The sequence below is a fragment of the Sinocyclocheilus rhinocerous genome, unplaced genomic scaffold (assembly GCF_001515625.1).
Source record: "Sinocyclocheilus rhinocerous isolate Xijiao unplaced genomic scaffold, SAMN03320098_v1.1 scaffold2117, whole genome shotgun sequence".
In the NCBI taxonomy this organism is placed as follows: Eukaryota; Metazoa; Chordata; class Actinopteri; order Cypriniformes; family Cyprinidae; genus Sinocyclocheilus; species Sinocyclocheilus rhinocerous.
Window position 1 is genome coordinate 1107395 of NW_015626361.1, and position 17437 is coordinate 1124831.

Consider the following 17437-nt stretch of genomic DNA (forward strand, 5'->3'; position numbering starts at 1 on the left):
ATAAAAACATGAACCGGACTACGCTTCCGGGCCATGGTACTGAACTCTCATTGGACAGATTCTTATCACGTGACTATTATTCTCACATGAAAAAAGTTTATTTTGATTTAATTTGTTTTATTTATATTTCACTGTATATAATTTCTTTCTGATTGGTCAATCATGACATACAGCAGTAAATATTTCTAAATAATGATGTTCAATAATCGTGTACTGTCTCTCTGTGCTCGCTACTAATAAGCCAATAATACAAAAAATCAACTTCAGTCAATACATAATTTCATGCTTTGCAAGCTGTTGTATAATATACAGTCAGATGCAGTCATTATTGCAAAATTAACACTTTTTTGAACAACAATTTAATTTGTTTTATTTATATTTCACTGTATATAATTTCTTTCTGATTGGTCAATCATGACATACAGCAGTAAATATTTCTAAATAATGACGTTCAATAATCGTGTACTGTCTCTCTGTGCTCGCTACTAATAAGCCAATAATACAAAAAATCAACTTCAGTCAATACATAATTTCATGCTTTGCAAGCTGTTGTATAATATACAGTCAGATGCAGTCATTATTGCAAAATTAACACTTTTTTGAACAACCTTTATTTAACCCTTAAACCTCTTCAAATAACAAACATTATCATTGTTTTGTTGGCAATATCAAGCTGAACAGACCCATAATAAATCTAAGCAGCATACAATAAAAGAGAAAAAACATAGGCTAAATAATTAGATAGATAGATAGATAGATAGATAGATAGATCAGGGATTGAGTTCAGTGCTCATCTACATTCTGCAGTCTTTTCCTATCATATAATAAAATAATTACAACTAAGATCAGTATTTCATGTCTCCCATTTATTTGTTAACAAGCCAAGCAATAAGCAGAATAATGTGTAGCCTCTGTCGGATTCTATAACTACACACTGAACTGAACAGCTCTATCCCTCTGGTAATCCTGATTGAACGAAATTGCCCTTCCAGATTTTTGTAGTTCATCAGTGAACAGAGCGCGTTGCACTGCAGCCTCCACTGCTGTAGGTGGCGCTGTCGTAATCGCACCGCTGAGATTCAGCTGCAGTGCAGTGTGTCTGCGGCATGCTGGCCGTGGAGTTGGATAGAAGATTGTGTAAGTAATTAAGGTTCTTAATCATTATTGTTGTAAGGAATGGACTGGTTTTCATCCTCATGCATTTACATTTATAAGTACATTTGGTTTTCGTCGTTGTAGTACGAACGGTATTGTTTATTACTCGCTTACAGCCAGCATGCAAGTCAATGATGTGCTGTACTAGAAAACATTAAAATGTGTTAATTCAAGTGTTTAGATATAAAGATGGACATATCGCTGTATGTGATATAATTATTTTACTTTGCTCTTTTCCATTTAAAATGTTGTTGATTTGATTTCAGTGCCATTTCCAGTCAATGTCAGATTGGTTTGTTTAGATTTAAGAGAGTTCAGAAGCAAATCTATATCAGATACTTCAGCACTTTTTTAGCTGATTAAAGACACATGGATTGTTTACGAGTACATGATTATCATCTACTGTTCCTTATGAACTCAAACTCTAAATTCAAGGCTGAATAGTCTCAAAGAATGTACATTTACAGTACAGTCTTCTATTGCTTACATGAGTATGCCATTTTTATTGCAGTTGAGAATTGTTTTTTTTGCTTGATCTGTTATAATAATTATTTTTTCCCGTCATATCAACATGTTTATGTGTAAATTTGTACTATTCTGATTTCTGATGTGACATTTGTCTCTGACCTGCTTGGTGATATATTTCACAGAATCACTCTTGTAATCCGCCACTGGCTGCAGGATGTTTTTGACTCTGGCTCTTTTGCGGAAGGGAATCCCAGGAAAGCAGTGGATCGGGAAGTACCGTCGACCGAGAGTAGTCACCTGGCAGATAAAACGCAATGTGATTAAACGCCTGGAACAGGAATCAGAGAATGAATACTGGATCAGCCAACCGTTCATGACGAAGGAACAGGAGCAAGGCCACGCAGCACAGAGGCGGGAGTGGATGTGGCAACAAATCAAAGCTGCACAACAAGCCAAGTTTCCTGAACACAAATACATCGCAGACCAACTAAACCACCTGAAAATCACCCAGACCTGGCCCAGCTAACCAGAAGACTGATGGATCTCAGTGTTTGGAGAGAGAAAGCAGATGAAAACATACTTTCTGCATTGTGCATCTGTATGTGATATGTGCTGTGTTTATAAATTACTTGTGATCATCACATTTGGCTCCTCTTCTTTTTTTTTGATTCATTATGTAGTCTTAACTGTCTCAGCTAAATTATATTTTAACATGGTAAATTAAATTCCAAGTTACGTACAATCAAATTTGTAAGTTGGTCATTTGTACTCTTGTAACTTTGTCAAAAGTAACAGCAGCAAAAAAAAAAGAAGAAGAAAGGTGAAGAATATGGTCACTCTTGATTATTCTTTTAATCAGATCTTTTCAGTAAATTGGAGTTGCCTAAATGATTTATTACCAAATCAGAATTTTTTATTCCTTCATGAATGTGCCAGATTACTATATTACTCTGTATTACTAGATATTTCTAAATATTACAGTATTACTAAATATAACACTATTACTAAATAATGGCTGAGTTGAGTTGTACTGACAACCTTTATGATACTTTAATGACACGCTTCCCTTTTGAAGTGTAAAAGCTCTAGTTAATTGAATTATTAGAATGATTTTACATTATACATAGTAATATATATTGGATATACCTATATACTGACCTGTTTAGCACATAATTACTCCCATGAGTACTCCCATATTTACTCATATAATATAATATAATACTCCCATGCACTAGAGAGCAGTGTACACATCAAGATAGCAAAATATGTTCAAAACTTCACTTCCCACAAATCAGTGGGCGCGAGCGCCTTGGTCTCCATGACAGTCTTGTTATTGTTGTGTCAGTAGATTATCATGGATGGATGAAGAATACAACTGCTTTTTTCGCCACTAAACCTTTCCTAATAAATCAGTCGACGATATGGTGGAATAATCAGATTTTCGTTTCATGTTCACGGACTCTTTACTCTCATCCACACAAGGTTTGACAGATCAGGTTCGGCCCATCTCAGTGCTGGTTGCTACACATTTTCTCACAGCACAGCTGTGATCTGGTCCGACTGTTAGTGAAGCATGAGAGAGCAGCGGTGGTGCAGCGGCCCGGTCCGGACACAGGAGGCTCGGAGTCGGATCACAGGCTTGATGGAGGAGATGCGCCTGTAACAGCTTCAGGAGGATGATTTCACGATACAGCCGTCGGCCTGTATCTAACAGCATAGAGATGTGCGTATAAATCACACAGACACGATCTCAAGCTGCCTACTTAGACAGCATTTTCGGTATCTTAGTTTTATAGGTAGCCAGCTCATAGGTTACTGTGGACTGGTGTTTAAGTATATCGGGTTTATTTGTTACTAAGTACAATGTGTAAACTGTCAAGGAATCGTTTACAAATCCTTCATTTTTTCCCCAGATAGATAGATAGATAGATAGAAATAGTCAAATGATAGATAAATTGATAGATAGATAGATAATCAGAACGATATTTGGTTTGATCCATAAATTGTCAGACAGATAAATAGTCAGATAGACAGATCTTTGAATTGATTCTTAGAAAGACAGGCCAATCAACTGACAGACAGACAGATAGATAGATAGATAGATAGATAGTCAGGTTATCAATCCAATTATTTGGATTGATAGATAGATAAATAGTCATATAGGCAAGGCAAGGCAAGTTTATTTGTATAGCACATTTCATACACAATGGTAATTCAAAGTGCTTTACATAAAAGAAAAGAAAAAAAAAATAATCACAACAATAAAACAAGGAATTTAAAAACATTGAAAATGATTAAAACAATTGATTTAAGAAGTTTAAAATGAATTTAAGAAAACGATTATACATAGAATATAGTGCAATCAGTTCGGACATCGCACAGTGCTCATTCAATGAATGCACAGCTAAACAGATGAGTATAGAAAGATCTTTGGATTGATCCTTAGATAGACACACAGACTGATGATAGATAGATAGATAGATAGATAGAAAGAAATAGTCAAATGATAGATAGTCAGACAGATCGTTGTATGTATGTGTATATATATATATATATATATATATATATGTAGATAGAAAGATCTTGAATGGATGGATAGAAAGATAGATCTATAGATAGATTTATTGATTGATCGATCATTATATAGATTTTAGAAGTTGCTCTGTCTTCATCCAGTAAATGCTCTTCATCTTTCTCTCTCTTTGCTGGTTTTGGTAGTTGTGGTTTGTCCCGCAGCTGTCTGGACCAGCATCCTCTTCCAGAGGAGGCAGATGATGATACTGTGCATCCGCCCAGACTCCTGCATGATCTTCAGGAGGACATGTCCTCATACAGCAGGTGAGTGCCAGGTACAATGTGTGTCTGTACAGGTATATATTAAAGGGGCAGGGTTTCATTACTGAGTATAATATGTGAATTCTTTTTATATTATAAAAAAATATTTATTTTATAATATTCGCTCTTTCCAATCTGACGTTTGAATTTATGAGATAATCACTCTCTCTCTCTTTCTAGGTCTGAGGAGTCCTCTGCATCATCCGTCAGATCAGGATGTCAGACACTCACCACAGATGACACAGCTCAGTCTTGGTCTGGTATCCATAGTTACACGGGAACTGGCATCTCTACAGAGCGCAGCTCTGTCTTCTCGTGGGGCTACGATGTGAGTGATGTCTTCTCGATTTCTAAGGGGCCGTTTACACAAGATGATTTCTTGTTTTTAACTTTACACAGCGTGTTCAAAATGTGCTGCTGACTAGTTCAAATTCATCTCTTTTTACTTTTCCCTCTTTCTTTCTCTCTTTCCCCGGTAGGAATTTGATAAAGCCGCTTCCAGGCAGGTCCAACAGATGTTTGAAGAGATTGAAGAACTGTTGTACGAGAGGAAGTGTGAAACACAGCTCAAAGGCCTGCAGGAAGAGTGTCAAGAGTGGGCTTCACGATTCCCTCACCTACAGTATGCACTCGCACACATGGACACACTCAGATCTGTGAACATCAGTGACGCCTTCATAGTCTCTGGTTAGGGCTGCAGGATTAATCATATTTTAATCGATCATGATTTCTGCATCTCTTGATTAGTTGCATATAATTATCTGCAATATTTGCCCGCTAGTTGTTTATTCGTATTTTCATTTGACATTTGAAGGTGCTATACAGTCCTTCACGGTGCTGTGTGTGCTATTTGCTGCTAATCGATCTGCGAGGAAACCTTCTCAGTGACAGACTGTAATAAATCCAAACTTGAATCTCAACTGTACTGTTGGTGAATGGTGAAATTGCTGAAAAACAAAGTCTTTTTGTTGCTTTAATAGAAAAATGTTAACATAATTTGGAATTATTAGAATTTGTATTAGGAATTTCACAGTTTTTGCTTTAAAGATAAGCTTCTTAAAGGAACACTCCACTTTTTTTTTGAAAATAGGCTCATTTTCCAACTCCCCTAGAGTTAAACAGTTGAGTTTTACCGTTTTCAAATCCATTCAGCCGATCTCTGGGTCTGGCGGTAGCACTTTTAGCTGCAGCTTAGCATAGATCATTGAATCTGATTAGACCGTTAGCAACTCGCTCAAAAATGACCAAAGAGTTTTGATATTTTTCCCATTTAAAACTGGACTATTTTGGAGTTACATCGTGTACTAAAACCGTCGGAAAATGAAAAGTTGTGATTTTCTCAGACCCGGAGATCGGCTGAATGGATTCGAAAACGGTAAAACTCAACTATTTAACTCTAGGGGAGTTGGAAAATGAGCCTATTTTCAAAAAAAGTGGAGTGTTCCTTTAAGGTTTTACCAGAGAATGTTTTTTACTGAATGAGATTAATTATTTTAGAGATTGTGTTACTGTATATGATAAATATGATAAATCAAGAAATTAGATGAGGTGAAATAAGGCCTATGTATAAGCTGATGTTTCTTGATTTTTGCTTAGGAGAAATTGCAATAATTCGGATGAAATCTAAAAAGAAATTTCTCAAGTGAGAACAGTCGTGATTTAATAATATTTGCATCGATATCATAGCCCTGCATCACAAAAAAAAAAATTCTGACTTGTAAAAAAAGGCTTAATATTGCCTGCCATTTGAAGATGCCGAGTTCAAAAATATCAATAAAAATTTTGCTCAAATGAAAAATATGCTCAAATGCTCCATTAATATCAAAGAACTTTACATAAACACAAGTTCATAAATAAATAAGCTTTTTTCATAAAATCTTATGCTTGGATGTAGTAAAACACCCACAGATGTAGCAGAAAACACCTGGGTCATGCTTGCAGTTTCTTCTGTCACTGACCATAATTCTAACCTTGAAATCAGGATTATGCATGAAATAATCACTTCACAATCTTTCATGCATGTGAAAATCAGCTGAGAATTGAACAAATAGTTCTAACCTGGCAAAGAGGAAGATAGGAATCTTGTCTTTATGGCAGTTTTTCAGGTGATTAAGGCATAAGACAAGACTTCTTCAACTTAAAAATGGTTGTTGAAAGAAAAAATGCTTTCGCGTGCTAGAGCAAAACGGGCTCTATTTCTAGAATTAGCACCCAAACACAGTATTGGATTTTTGAGCGAAATAATTGTGATTATAAGTTTAACTTTTATTGTGCAGTCCAGTCTCTGGTTATTAAACCTGTTTGGGGTATTTGTGTGTGACAGAATCCTTGGAACACAGCTGGTTTGTCCCACAGATGAAGGATTCCAGTGGTACGCTACACCAGCTTATGCGCCCATCCCCTCCAGTGGCGACCAGAGCAAAGAGAAAACGAATGAGTGAGTCATCTGCGGGTTTGTGGATTTGTGTGTATGAAATCATTATTGTTCTATAAAGCCTATTTTTCATCACACTGTGTGTGTGTGTGGCAGGTTGTGTGTGCAGGGTCGGAGGGCAGTTTTGTGTCGGCCCTCTGCGGAGGTGACCCACCCTAGTGTCACGCCCTGTAGTAACCATGGAGACGAGTTGCCCAGGGTAATCGAGGCCGAAGGGCTGATAGAAGAGTATCTCGCCTTCGACTGCAGGGACCTGTGAGTTTTGTGTGTGACAGATGGGAGTTAATCATCATTTATCTGGTATTTTTCTGTGATGTTTGTAGATGAATAATATGTGTGTTCATCTAGGGATGAGGAATGGGAACGTGAGTATGTGAACAGATGGCGGAGGCGCTGGCTGCCCCCTGTCTCGCCTTATCGCTGTCGTCGGGAGGCAGTGCTTGATCTGCTGTTTGATGACGTGTGGCGTGAGCTCATTGGCTGGATGGAGGAACTTGTATGTAGGCATTGGGAAGGTTTTGTGTCAGGTAGGTTGAATTTTCAAATACTTGTATAAATGTGATGGTTATTTTGGTTTATGTTTAGCAAACTTAGAACTGGAATACTGGGACTACCGTTCAAAAGTCTGCAGTCTGTAACATTTAAGGGATAGTTCAGCCAAAAATGAAAATTACCCCATGATTTACTCACCCTCAAGCCATCCTAGGTGTATATGACTTTCTACTTTCAGACGAATACAATCAGAGTTATATTTAAAAATGTCCTGGCTCTTCCAAGCTTTATAATGGCAGTGAATGGGTGTTATTCAATCCAAGTCCAATAGAAGTCCAATAAACTGCACCAATCCATCATAAAAAAGTGCTCCACACGGCTCCTGGGGATTAATAAAGGCCTCCTGAAGCGAATTGATGCGTTTTTGTAAGATAATATCCATATTTAAAACTTTATAAACCGTAATCTCTAGCTTCCGCTAACTGTTGTACGCATGACTGTGCAGACGTAGGTGTAGCGTAAGCTCCATTAAGAAGAGTAAATTATGGGGTAATTTTCATTTTTGGGTGAACTATCCCTTTAAAGTTTTTGAAAGAAGTCTCTTATTCTCACAAAGGCTGCGTTTAAACATACAGTAAAAACAGTAATATTGTGGAATATTATTACAATTTAAAACAACTTTTTCTTGAATATATTTTAAAAGGTATTCTATTCATGTAATGGCAAAGATTAATTTTCAGTAGCCAGTATTCCAGTCTTTAGCATCACATGATCCTTCAGAAATCATTCTGATATGCTGATTTGTTATTATTATCAATGTTGAAAATAGTTATGCTGCTTTATATTTTTTGTGGATATTGTATTATTATTATTTTTTTGTATATTTTGTCTGGATTCTTTGATGAATTGAAAATTCAAAAGAACAGCATCTATTTGAAGTTTTTTGTAACAGTATGAAAGTCTTTATTCTGACTTTCGATCAATTTAATGCATGCTTGTTGAAAAAAAAAAGTAATTTCTTTAAAAATATATACTGACCCAAAACTTTTGAATGGTAGTGTATGTTTAGCAACATTGAAATAATATGAATGCAAATTTTAATCTGGTTATGGCAGTGAGGTTAATGCATATACATATGCTTACATAATCGAAATATTAACAAAGTCTGATTAATATGTTGCAGTATTCTTGTGCATGAAACAATATATAGGAGATAATGCACATGATCAGGACATCACCCTGGAGTTTATTTTGTGATAATGATCAACAGACTGTACATTGTACTGAAAGTTGTCCTTTTAATTAGACAGCTCACCAAATAATTTAAGAAATTAAATACTGTTTTGAGGTGAATTTATATTATGTGAGAGGAGACTGCAGTGATAAGAGAAAAATACAGTTTAGGGGTAATTATTCAAAACTATTTTGAAAGCAGCGTGTTGCGTTTGGCCGAATCAAGTATTTCAGAGAGCCATGCAATGAATAAGTGAAGAATAATCTCTCTGAACGTCTCTGTCCACCAGATGATGAGAAGAATACCGTGACCCTCAGCCCTGCCTGCCCTGATACTCAGAATCCTTTTCTGCTGCTGTCCAATGTCTCAACAGTGCTTCCTCCACTGTCACAGACCAGAACACAACAGCTCGCGGCCGGCTTGCAGGCCCAGGTTAGTCAACCACTTGTAGAACAGAAGGGTTCCTATTTTTCCTTGTGGCAGATGGATGCAACATTGATTTCATCTGAAATCCCATCTGATTTCAGATATCTGTAAACCTCCCTTCCCCTGCCATCTGCTTGATGATATCCTCCAAAATATTTAATTGACAGGATTCCCACGATCTTGGAAAAGTCATTGAGAATCTAAAATAATCTTGACATGTCTGTAGTGAATGGGTAGTTGATGTGAAATGCTTAAGGGAAGTTGTGGTACTGTATCCAAAACTATTTGGCTTTGTTATATAATGCATGCAGTATTAATTGTGTTAACTTGGAATTTTTGTACTTTTAAAAATTAATTTGCCACGCTACAGTACAATTTAAGTCATAAAGGAGAAAAATTAATAAAATTATGAAATAACCAAAAGAAACTGCACCACATAACGTCCCTTATGCATTAATAAAATTAAAAATAAATAAGTAAACAAAACATGGACATGTTTTGCATCAAATACTGCCCCAAAAATGTATCTTTTGTTCTAAAATATTTAATTGGCTAGAAATTTTATTATATTAATAAAATTATGTAAAAATGTTTTAATGAATTTGTCTGAAGCTGTGGGAATTCTGTAGATATGCTTAGTCATTGTGGAGAGATCTTCACTGCTTTGTGTCCTCTCTGTCTTTACACATGTACAGTACATACTCAAAAATACACACAAATGCTGTATTTCACTGCTGTCAGCATTTGTCTTTTCAGCTTTTCCCCCAGGCTTTTGATTCATTAACTTTTTACCTCCTTTTTTTCTGTGTTTTCTTCTGTGTCCCTGTTTCTGCCTTTCTGTCCAATCATCCATCTGTCATCCGTATTCTTCCTTTCTCTTTCTTTACCTCTCTATTTCTATCCTTCCCCCTCATTTTCTTTCCAAAGAGCTCAAACTCATGGGGTTCAAAGCACAAGTCAAGACGGAAATCCAAAAAGCAGAGAAAGTCATCGACTGTATGTAACTCTACCCTGATAACAACACTTAGACAGAGAGGGCGAGCGAGAGAGTGTTTCAGTCTGTGGACCGGTTTCTCTCTCTTTCTCCTAAACTTCAACACTAATCTTTGTTTTTTAACACAACTCACTGGCCACTTTTTTTTAACAACCTTTTAAACTGTCTGACATTATTTTAAGCTTGCATTCATTTTTTAATCTTGTGGAGGTGTTTATAATGCTTGTTCCCACTCTTAGTTTTGTTTCTGTTCTGTGTTTCTTTTCAGTGTCTTTTTTTCTGTTTTACACGTCATCGCATGCTGTACAGATGATGGATGTCAGATGCTGTGAATGCCATCTCCTGTTTTTTTTGTTGTTGTTTTTTAAATCGTTGAGATATACAGACTTGTGCATTACAGGACAATAAAATTAAAACATGAATTTGCTTAACTTTTTCTTTTTCCTACTTCTCTCTCTGTCTCTGTTCCCACAGACCAGTCGAGTACCTGTAGGGGCGGCAGTTGCTCATCACAATTTTAATGACCTCATCATGATACATGGCATTCCACTGCAGCAAAGGAACCTGGGGACACTGGACCGAATAGCTCAGTATGACCACCGCAGAAGAAATAAACACAACCTTTACAACCTTCACTATGTACTATTCAGCACTGTTGTTTAGTGTTCTGATGTTGCAGGAATTGGTCCAAACTAGAGGTCAGCTGATGTAGTATTTTGCCTGTACAGACAACAAGGTATGGGAGAAAGCCCTCTAGTGCCGCCCATAGGAAAAAACAGGCAAACTAGGATATATTCCAAGAGCTGTTTTATGTTTCTTAATAGCTCAGTTAATGAAATCTTTTTTTTAAATAAATTGATTGACCTCTAAAAAAAATCTAAAAATTCTAACAATATAAAAAAACATATTTTGTGTGTTTTATTTTTAAATAAATACACTATTGTTCATTTTTTTTAAATGTTTTTGAAAGAAGTCTCTTATACTCACCAAGGCTGCATTTTATTTGATAAAAATACTGTATCAAAAATACAGTAAAAAAACTGTAATATTGTGAAATAATATTATTATCTATTTTAATGTATTTTTATAGAAAGTAAAAAAAAAATAGAAAATAATTTTTTTAACCAATTTATTACAATAACCATATTTTCTTGTGTAACAGACTACAATGGTTGTATTGTTTATTTTTGCATGCAACCAGCAAAGACAACACAATTGAAAGACTTGTTGTCTATTTATTGTCTTTCTGTTGTTTTGTAGTACTTAGTCTTATTCAGACCACAGACTCGTGCTTCCGTAGACTATCAGTGCAGGAATAACTTTTGTATCTCTATGGCTTTTTTAACTGAATCACACTATCTTTCAATAATCCTCTCTATTTTTCTGACCGTAGGGACTCCGAGGAGAAAGTGTCTCATCGTCCCGGCTCTAGTGTCATTCCCACCAGTAAACCTCGGCCCCGCCGTGCACTGGAACAAAGCACCTCCTCTTTGACTCGCCCCCCTCAGTCGGCACGGCGACGGAACCCACCCCCTCGCACTCTAATGCCATTGACATCCAGTGTAACACCGCCCATCACAACTGGCTCCATGGAAGAGGTGGTTAGAGGCACAAGATTGTAAGAGCACCATTCATTTGAACTCCTGTACTCTTTTGTTTCCCAAAAAGCGATTCTCCTGCAATAGTGTGTGTCCGTGTGTGTTTCAGGACGACGGCCAGTGACCGTTTGGCCTCACCTCCAATGCCTCTCAGTAGAAACACACTCCTCCCTCCCATTGGCACAGGAGACACAGACCACACATACTCCGGACAGCACTCACGGCTTATGCAGGTGCTGTTCATGTAACACACAACCAGACATTACTAATAGTTTTTAGTTGAATAAGTAAAATAACAGTAAAATAACTGTTGTCTATTTGAATATATCTAAAAGCTGAATTTTCAGCAGCCATTACTCCAGTCTTCAGTGTCACATGATCCTTCAGGAATCATTCTCATACACTGATTTGGTGCTCAGGAAACATTTCTTAATCAATGTTGAAAACAGCTTTGCTTCTTTAATACTTATGTATGTGTGTGTGTATGTTTATTTATAATATATTTAAGATATATATTTATTTGAAAACATCACTGTTATTTTAGTATCACTGAAATACTATTATAGTTTTTATTAGTTTGACTTAGTTTTCATTTTTATATTTTGCATTTTAATTTTAATTTTTGTTATAGTAATTTTGTTGTGTGTTTTTGTCATTTTCATTAGGTTTTGTATTTTTACTTGTTTATATGGCTTTTCTTTTTTCTTTCCGTTTTAGTTATTTTAGTACAAATAAACTAAATGAAAATGAGAAATTGCCTTAGCTGAAATAAATGTATGTTTATTTAATATTATTATTTTATGTCAGCTAACGTATTTTATTCCAAGAAATAAAATTATTATTATTTTTTTTGTGGTCTTAGTTTTAGTTAACCATGAAAACACGTGTGTTTACAGAAGCAGAGAGGCTCCTCGAGTCGTGCGCACAGTGCAGTGACCGATGAGGGTGTCGGTCTGCAGCCCCGAGACAAACTGCACCTGCTGGATGTGTTTTCCAGACCCAACACCACACACACCTTTAGGGTGAATCTTTCCTGCACATGAACACTTCACATGACCTTTGAACTTCATCCTGACCCTCATCATGTGTATTTATGTGTGTACTGATCATGGCAAAACTTGCTTTGCAGTCAGACACCCCTTATCGGCGTTCATTCACTGGAATAGACAACATTGGGCAGGGACGACCTGGCAGAGCTTCTGTTGGTGTAGGTGGGTGCATACAAACACACATCAGATTTGTAGAATTAACACTATAATTCTATAAATTGCCCCATTGACTGTGTTTGGGTGTGTGAGTGCAGATTCTCTGGGAATTGGTGTGACTGGAATCAGTTTGGGCATCAGCAGCTCCTCCTTCATAGACTCATTTTCCCATCATCCCCTTGGTCACTTCCCCATCGAGCATGAGGAGGAGCCAGATGCAAAAGCTCCGCCCCCAGGTCAGTGAGAATCAGTTTTAATGGGCTTTTTTGCATTATTTTTTAAAATAAAGGTAAACAAATAATTAATGTACAGAAAAAAATAACGTAATAGTATTTTTGTCATTATAAACTACGGTAAATTTGTATTTCTTGAAGGAAACACCAGGGGCCAGTTGCATAAACATAGTCACCACGTTCAGACTGTGTCTTAAGAACTAGTTTGACTAACTAGCAGTTAACCAAGTGGTTATTAGTCTTGTCTTTTCAGATTCAAATGAGATCAATCTACATTTTTATGTAACTGACTTAAAAGAATTATGACCAGTCTTGTAGAAACAAAATTAGGTGTCTAACTTTTAAGACTAGTCTAAGCAGTTTATGCAACCGGCCACAGTACTTGCAAGGCAGGTTTCTGGTAAACGGTTGTAGGTTTTTGTTCTGTGTAAACTTTGTTTGCAGTGTTAATGTGGCTATAAATAGTTAAATAGATATAAGAAAGAAAAGTCACGATGACAATTAAATATGCAAATAAACTGCTGTTCAAAAGCTTTGGGTCAATAAGATTTTCTTGATGTTTTTGAAAGAAGTCTCTTGTGTTGCATTTATTTGATCGAAAATGCAGTACTGTGAAATATTGTTACAATTTAAAATAAATATTTTCTATTTTAATATACTTTAAAATGTAATTTATTCCTGTGATGCCAATGCTGAATTTTCAGTCTTCAGTGTCACATTATCAACAATTGTGCTGCTTAATATTTTTGTGGAAACTGTGATTTTCAGGACACTTTGATGAATAGAAAGTTCAAAAGAACAGCATTTATTTGAAATGGAAACATTTTGAAACAATGTTAACGTGTTTATTGTCACTTTTGATCAGTTTAATGCATCCTTACTAAATAAAAGTATTCATACTGACCCCAATAAAAATATACTGACCCTAACTTTTGAACGATAATGATAATATTAATTTTGTTATTGCTGTCAGTCAAAACAAAATTAGCAAAAGAAAAATTAGGAAAAGAAAAATATAATAGGAATCTATATCAGAATATCAGAAGCCTTGCATGCACTGTAATAAGATTTATATGCTTGGGCTCATCAAATTTGCCCCTTCTTAGTACTTTATATTTATGAATATTACATAATTTTTTACTTTAAGAATAATGATGAAAGAGTGAAATGTAGAAAGGAAGCCATTTATTATTCTGATTTATTATCAATGTATTATTTAACATTTTTATGATTAATTAAGTACCATGCTCTAACTAAAATGGGTGAGTGCCAAAAGTCTAAACTTTTTCTTAAGATGGAACTTCCTAAACCTTACAAAGATCTCACAGGAAATATTCCTTACAGACTTGCAGTACATTTGTTCTACAAATACCCCGAGTTTGTATTTAGAAACTCATCTAGAATACAGTATATAATAGAAAGGGACATGATTGGATTTAGCATAAAATGCAAGTAATTCTGGTAAGAAAGCAACCACTAAAAATATAAAAGTACCTTTAAATGCGTAAACGTAGTGTTCACACTTTGTCTCTCTCTCTCTCTATCACTACACCTAGTGTTTGTTCCAGCACGTTCCCACAACAGAGGCGGTTCGACAGCACGCAGTAGCAGACCAGGGCTTTAACACAAACACACTTACACACACATATGGTCTCCCTCACCTTCTTGAACCAAACTCACCTCAGCACTGACGCAACTTTTCTTCAGTACTGACAGGCGCTTTATACGTCTGCTGGACTTTTGTATGACATGCCTCTTGGGCGTGGACTTTATTTATGACCGCTGTTGTTGTTATTAGTAGTATTGTTATTCATGTTGATGTTTGAAATTTTCTAAAACCCTATTTTTGTATATTAGTCTATTCAGCTTTATATGGCTGCCAAATACTGGAAACTGTCTTTCCCTTACATCTGTAGATGTACTGTACATGCTGTACTGTATGGAGTAACAACTTTTGGTTTTCCCTAAAAATGGCTCTATGAAGCCTACATGAGTTTCTATGCAGGTTCATTCAAGCAGGGTATTAAATTGCCTGAATGTTGCCTCACCGGAGTGTTCAGGACCCTATTGGATCGTGGAACCTGCTACAGAAGATTATACTATCTATATCCTAGATGAATATTCCATTGTGATGCAATTCCAACAACTTCATCCACGATCATGGACAATAGGTGTGTAAGAATTCTTTTTATTAAGAAAATGAAGAGTCCAAAGGATTTTAAGTCTTTGTATCATGATTCCGTGATCATGTAATTTTTAGTAACATTATGACATTCAAACTGACTCCAAGGTCTTATTCAGTGTAGAACCACCACCATGACCCTGTTTTTCAAAAGGAAACATGAATACATGGAAATTCTGGAATTACACCTGCAATACAAGAGTGGGCCAGTACAATTGTACAGCTTACATAATGACAGTTGAAAAGAGGATTTAAAGTTTCAAGTTTCTTATTTTAAAACAATTTGTTATTCAGAAAATAAGCCTTTGTGATTGAGCCTTAGTCCCGCAAGCCATACAGAGCTTGGCAAGCGACGGACAGGACAGTGTTTATTAAATATTACATATATAAATAGAAACGCACACCAAGACTGCAGAGTTCAGGGTTTGTTCAAATAAATGTACTGTAATTTTTTTTTTTTTGTCGGCATTAAGTGGATTTTACAGGAATATTATAGGAAAAGTCTTTCATTTACACTTTTAAATGGCTATTTGGTTCCTTTGGTGCCAGGAAATCTTTAAATATTTTAGACTGACTGGTAAAAAACATTTTGACGTACCATTTTACTGGCAGATATTGAATGTGGCTCTTACAGGTTTGTAATGTTTATGTGGCAGCTTCACTGTAAAAGCATTTATTGAAAACGTACCGACTCTAACTGAACATTTGCATTTCTCCGATTTGATTAACGTGTTGATCTCAGTGAGTGAGTATTACTTTTAATCGACTTTTTTTTTTTCTATCTGGAGAGTATCTAAGCTCAAAGCATGTATTATGAGTGTACAAGCCATCATAATGTTTGATGATCAGAGAGATGGATTCCTCTATAGCCATACCGAAGATGTGTCACGGGAAGACATCTCTTCATACCCCAGCCTAACGCCTCCGCCTCTAAGACAGAGCCAACTATTAATCACTCAACTCAGCAAGGACAATCTAGAGTTGCAGAAGTTGTAGCCATATTTGACTTCTAGACTTTTTTTGTCATTGGACAGAGATTTCCAGAGTTCCAGTAGACATTCTGCTGTCTGACCACAGAGTTTCATTGCTGCTGATTTGAGTGGGCAGATTTCAAGAGCCATGTCACCTGGATCAACAGACCACGCTGGTCTTTTAAACACGGATGCAGATCTTTTGCAAGCGGACATGTTTCGTGTGTGGAAATAATGGTTTATCTGCTCTAAGTCTGGTGGAGATGACAGTGCTGGATGGGAGTGTGTGTGATTGTGTGTGTTGAGGTGACAGCTCTTGGCAGGTGTAGCACTGCTGGATCTAAGATTACCCCTAAATGTTTACCTCTGTAACATAAATGAGAATGGCAAGGGAAAAATAAAGGTAATTATTTGAATAATATGGTGTTTTTCTTTTTTGTCTTTTACACTGTAACAGTACTGTACAGTAACATCTGATTGTATCTCGGTAATTATTCAGTTTGGAGTCAACTTCAGTTTTCTCTAGCAGTTGTTTTGTATGTTGGTTTCAAATACCTGGTTCAAAACGGTATGAATTTAGAATAATACTAGTGATTCTATCCTCATCATATTTTACACATTTTTGCTATAGCTGCTGGATAAACAAGTGAACTTTAAAACCGCTTGTCTACATTATAAATTTAAACAATAAATTATTAATAATATTTGTTGATTGAAACAAGGTTTTGATGATTATTCTGAGTTTTTGGTTTGCTAGTTAATATTTTTGCAGAATTCATTTAATCAACAGTAATTTTTTTGCTGTTTTCCCCTTTTAGAGAAAGGCTGTGTAATAATTATAAAGTATAAAATGACTGATGACTGTATGCAATTAAATTGACGTAAGGACATTAAACCCATTGCGCACACATTTTATTAATAAACAAGACTTGTTTCAGTCGACTTAAAGGGATAGTTTACCATATATATACATATATATGTTGTCATTTAATCACTCTTGCATCATCCTCATCAAACCTGAAAGACGTTTTTTTTTCTCTTTTGTGGAATTCAAAGAATTTTGAATGAACTAGCCTTTGAAGACTTGTTGCCACCTACTGTCAAAATGATCTATCTCGTAGAAACGGACACTAAACAAATCTTACTGTTTTTGGGACATCCAGCAGCCTTTTAGGGTTTGTTCCTCATTTGGACGGCAGAGGGAGCCACT

The 17437-nt window shown here is 36.0% G+C and overlaps 1 protein-coding gene across 2 annotated transcripts; it reads left to right on the forward strand.

Annotated features, from left to right (window-relative positions):
• Positions 1 to 2934: 2934 nt before the first annotated feature.
• LOC107711888 (protein FAM149B1-like) lies at positions 2935 to 16629 on the forward strand. Of its 2 annotated transcripts, XM_016516971.1 has the most exons (16): positions 2935 to 3346; positions 4342 to 4461; positions 4639 to 4786; positions 4938 to 5080; positions 6782 to 6895; positions 6989 to 7147; positions 7241 to 7419; positions 8908 to 9050; positions 9972 to 10040; positions 10513 to 10628; positions 11432 to 11656; positions 11746 to 11869; positions 12533 to 12658; positions 12766 to 12847; positions 12940 to 13077; positions 14631 to 16629. In XM_016516971.1, the coding sequence occupies exons 1-16, from the start codon at positions 3300 to 3302 to the stop codon at positions 14696 to 14698; spliced, it is 2001 nt and encodes a 666-aa protein (XP_016372457.1). In that variant the 5' UTR covers positions 2935 to 3299; the 3' UTR covers positions 14699 to 16629. The 2 variants fall into 2 exon arrangements, with proteins under 2 accessions (XP_016372457.1, XP_016372465.1); XM_016516979.1 differs by lacking the exon at positions 9972 to 10040.
• The last annotated feature ends 808 nt before the right edge of the window (positions 16630 to 17437 follow it).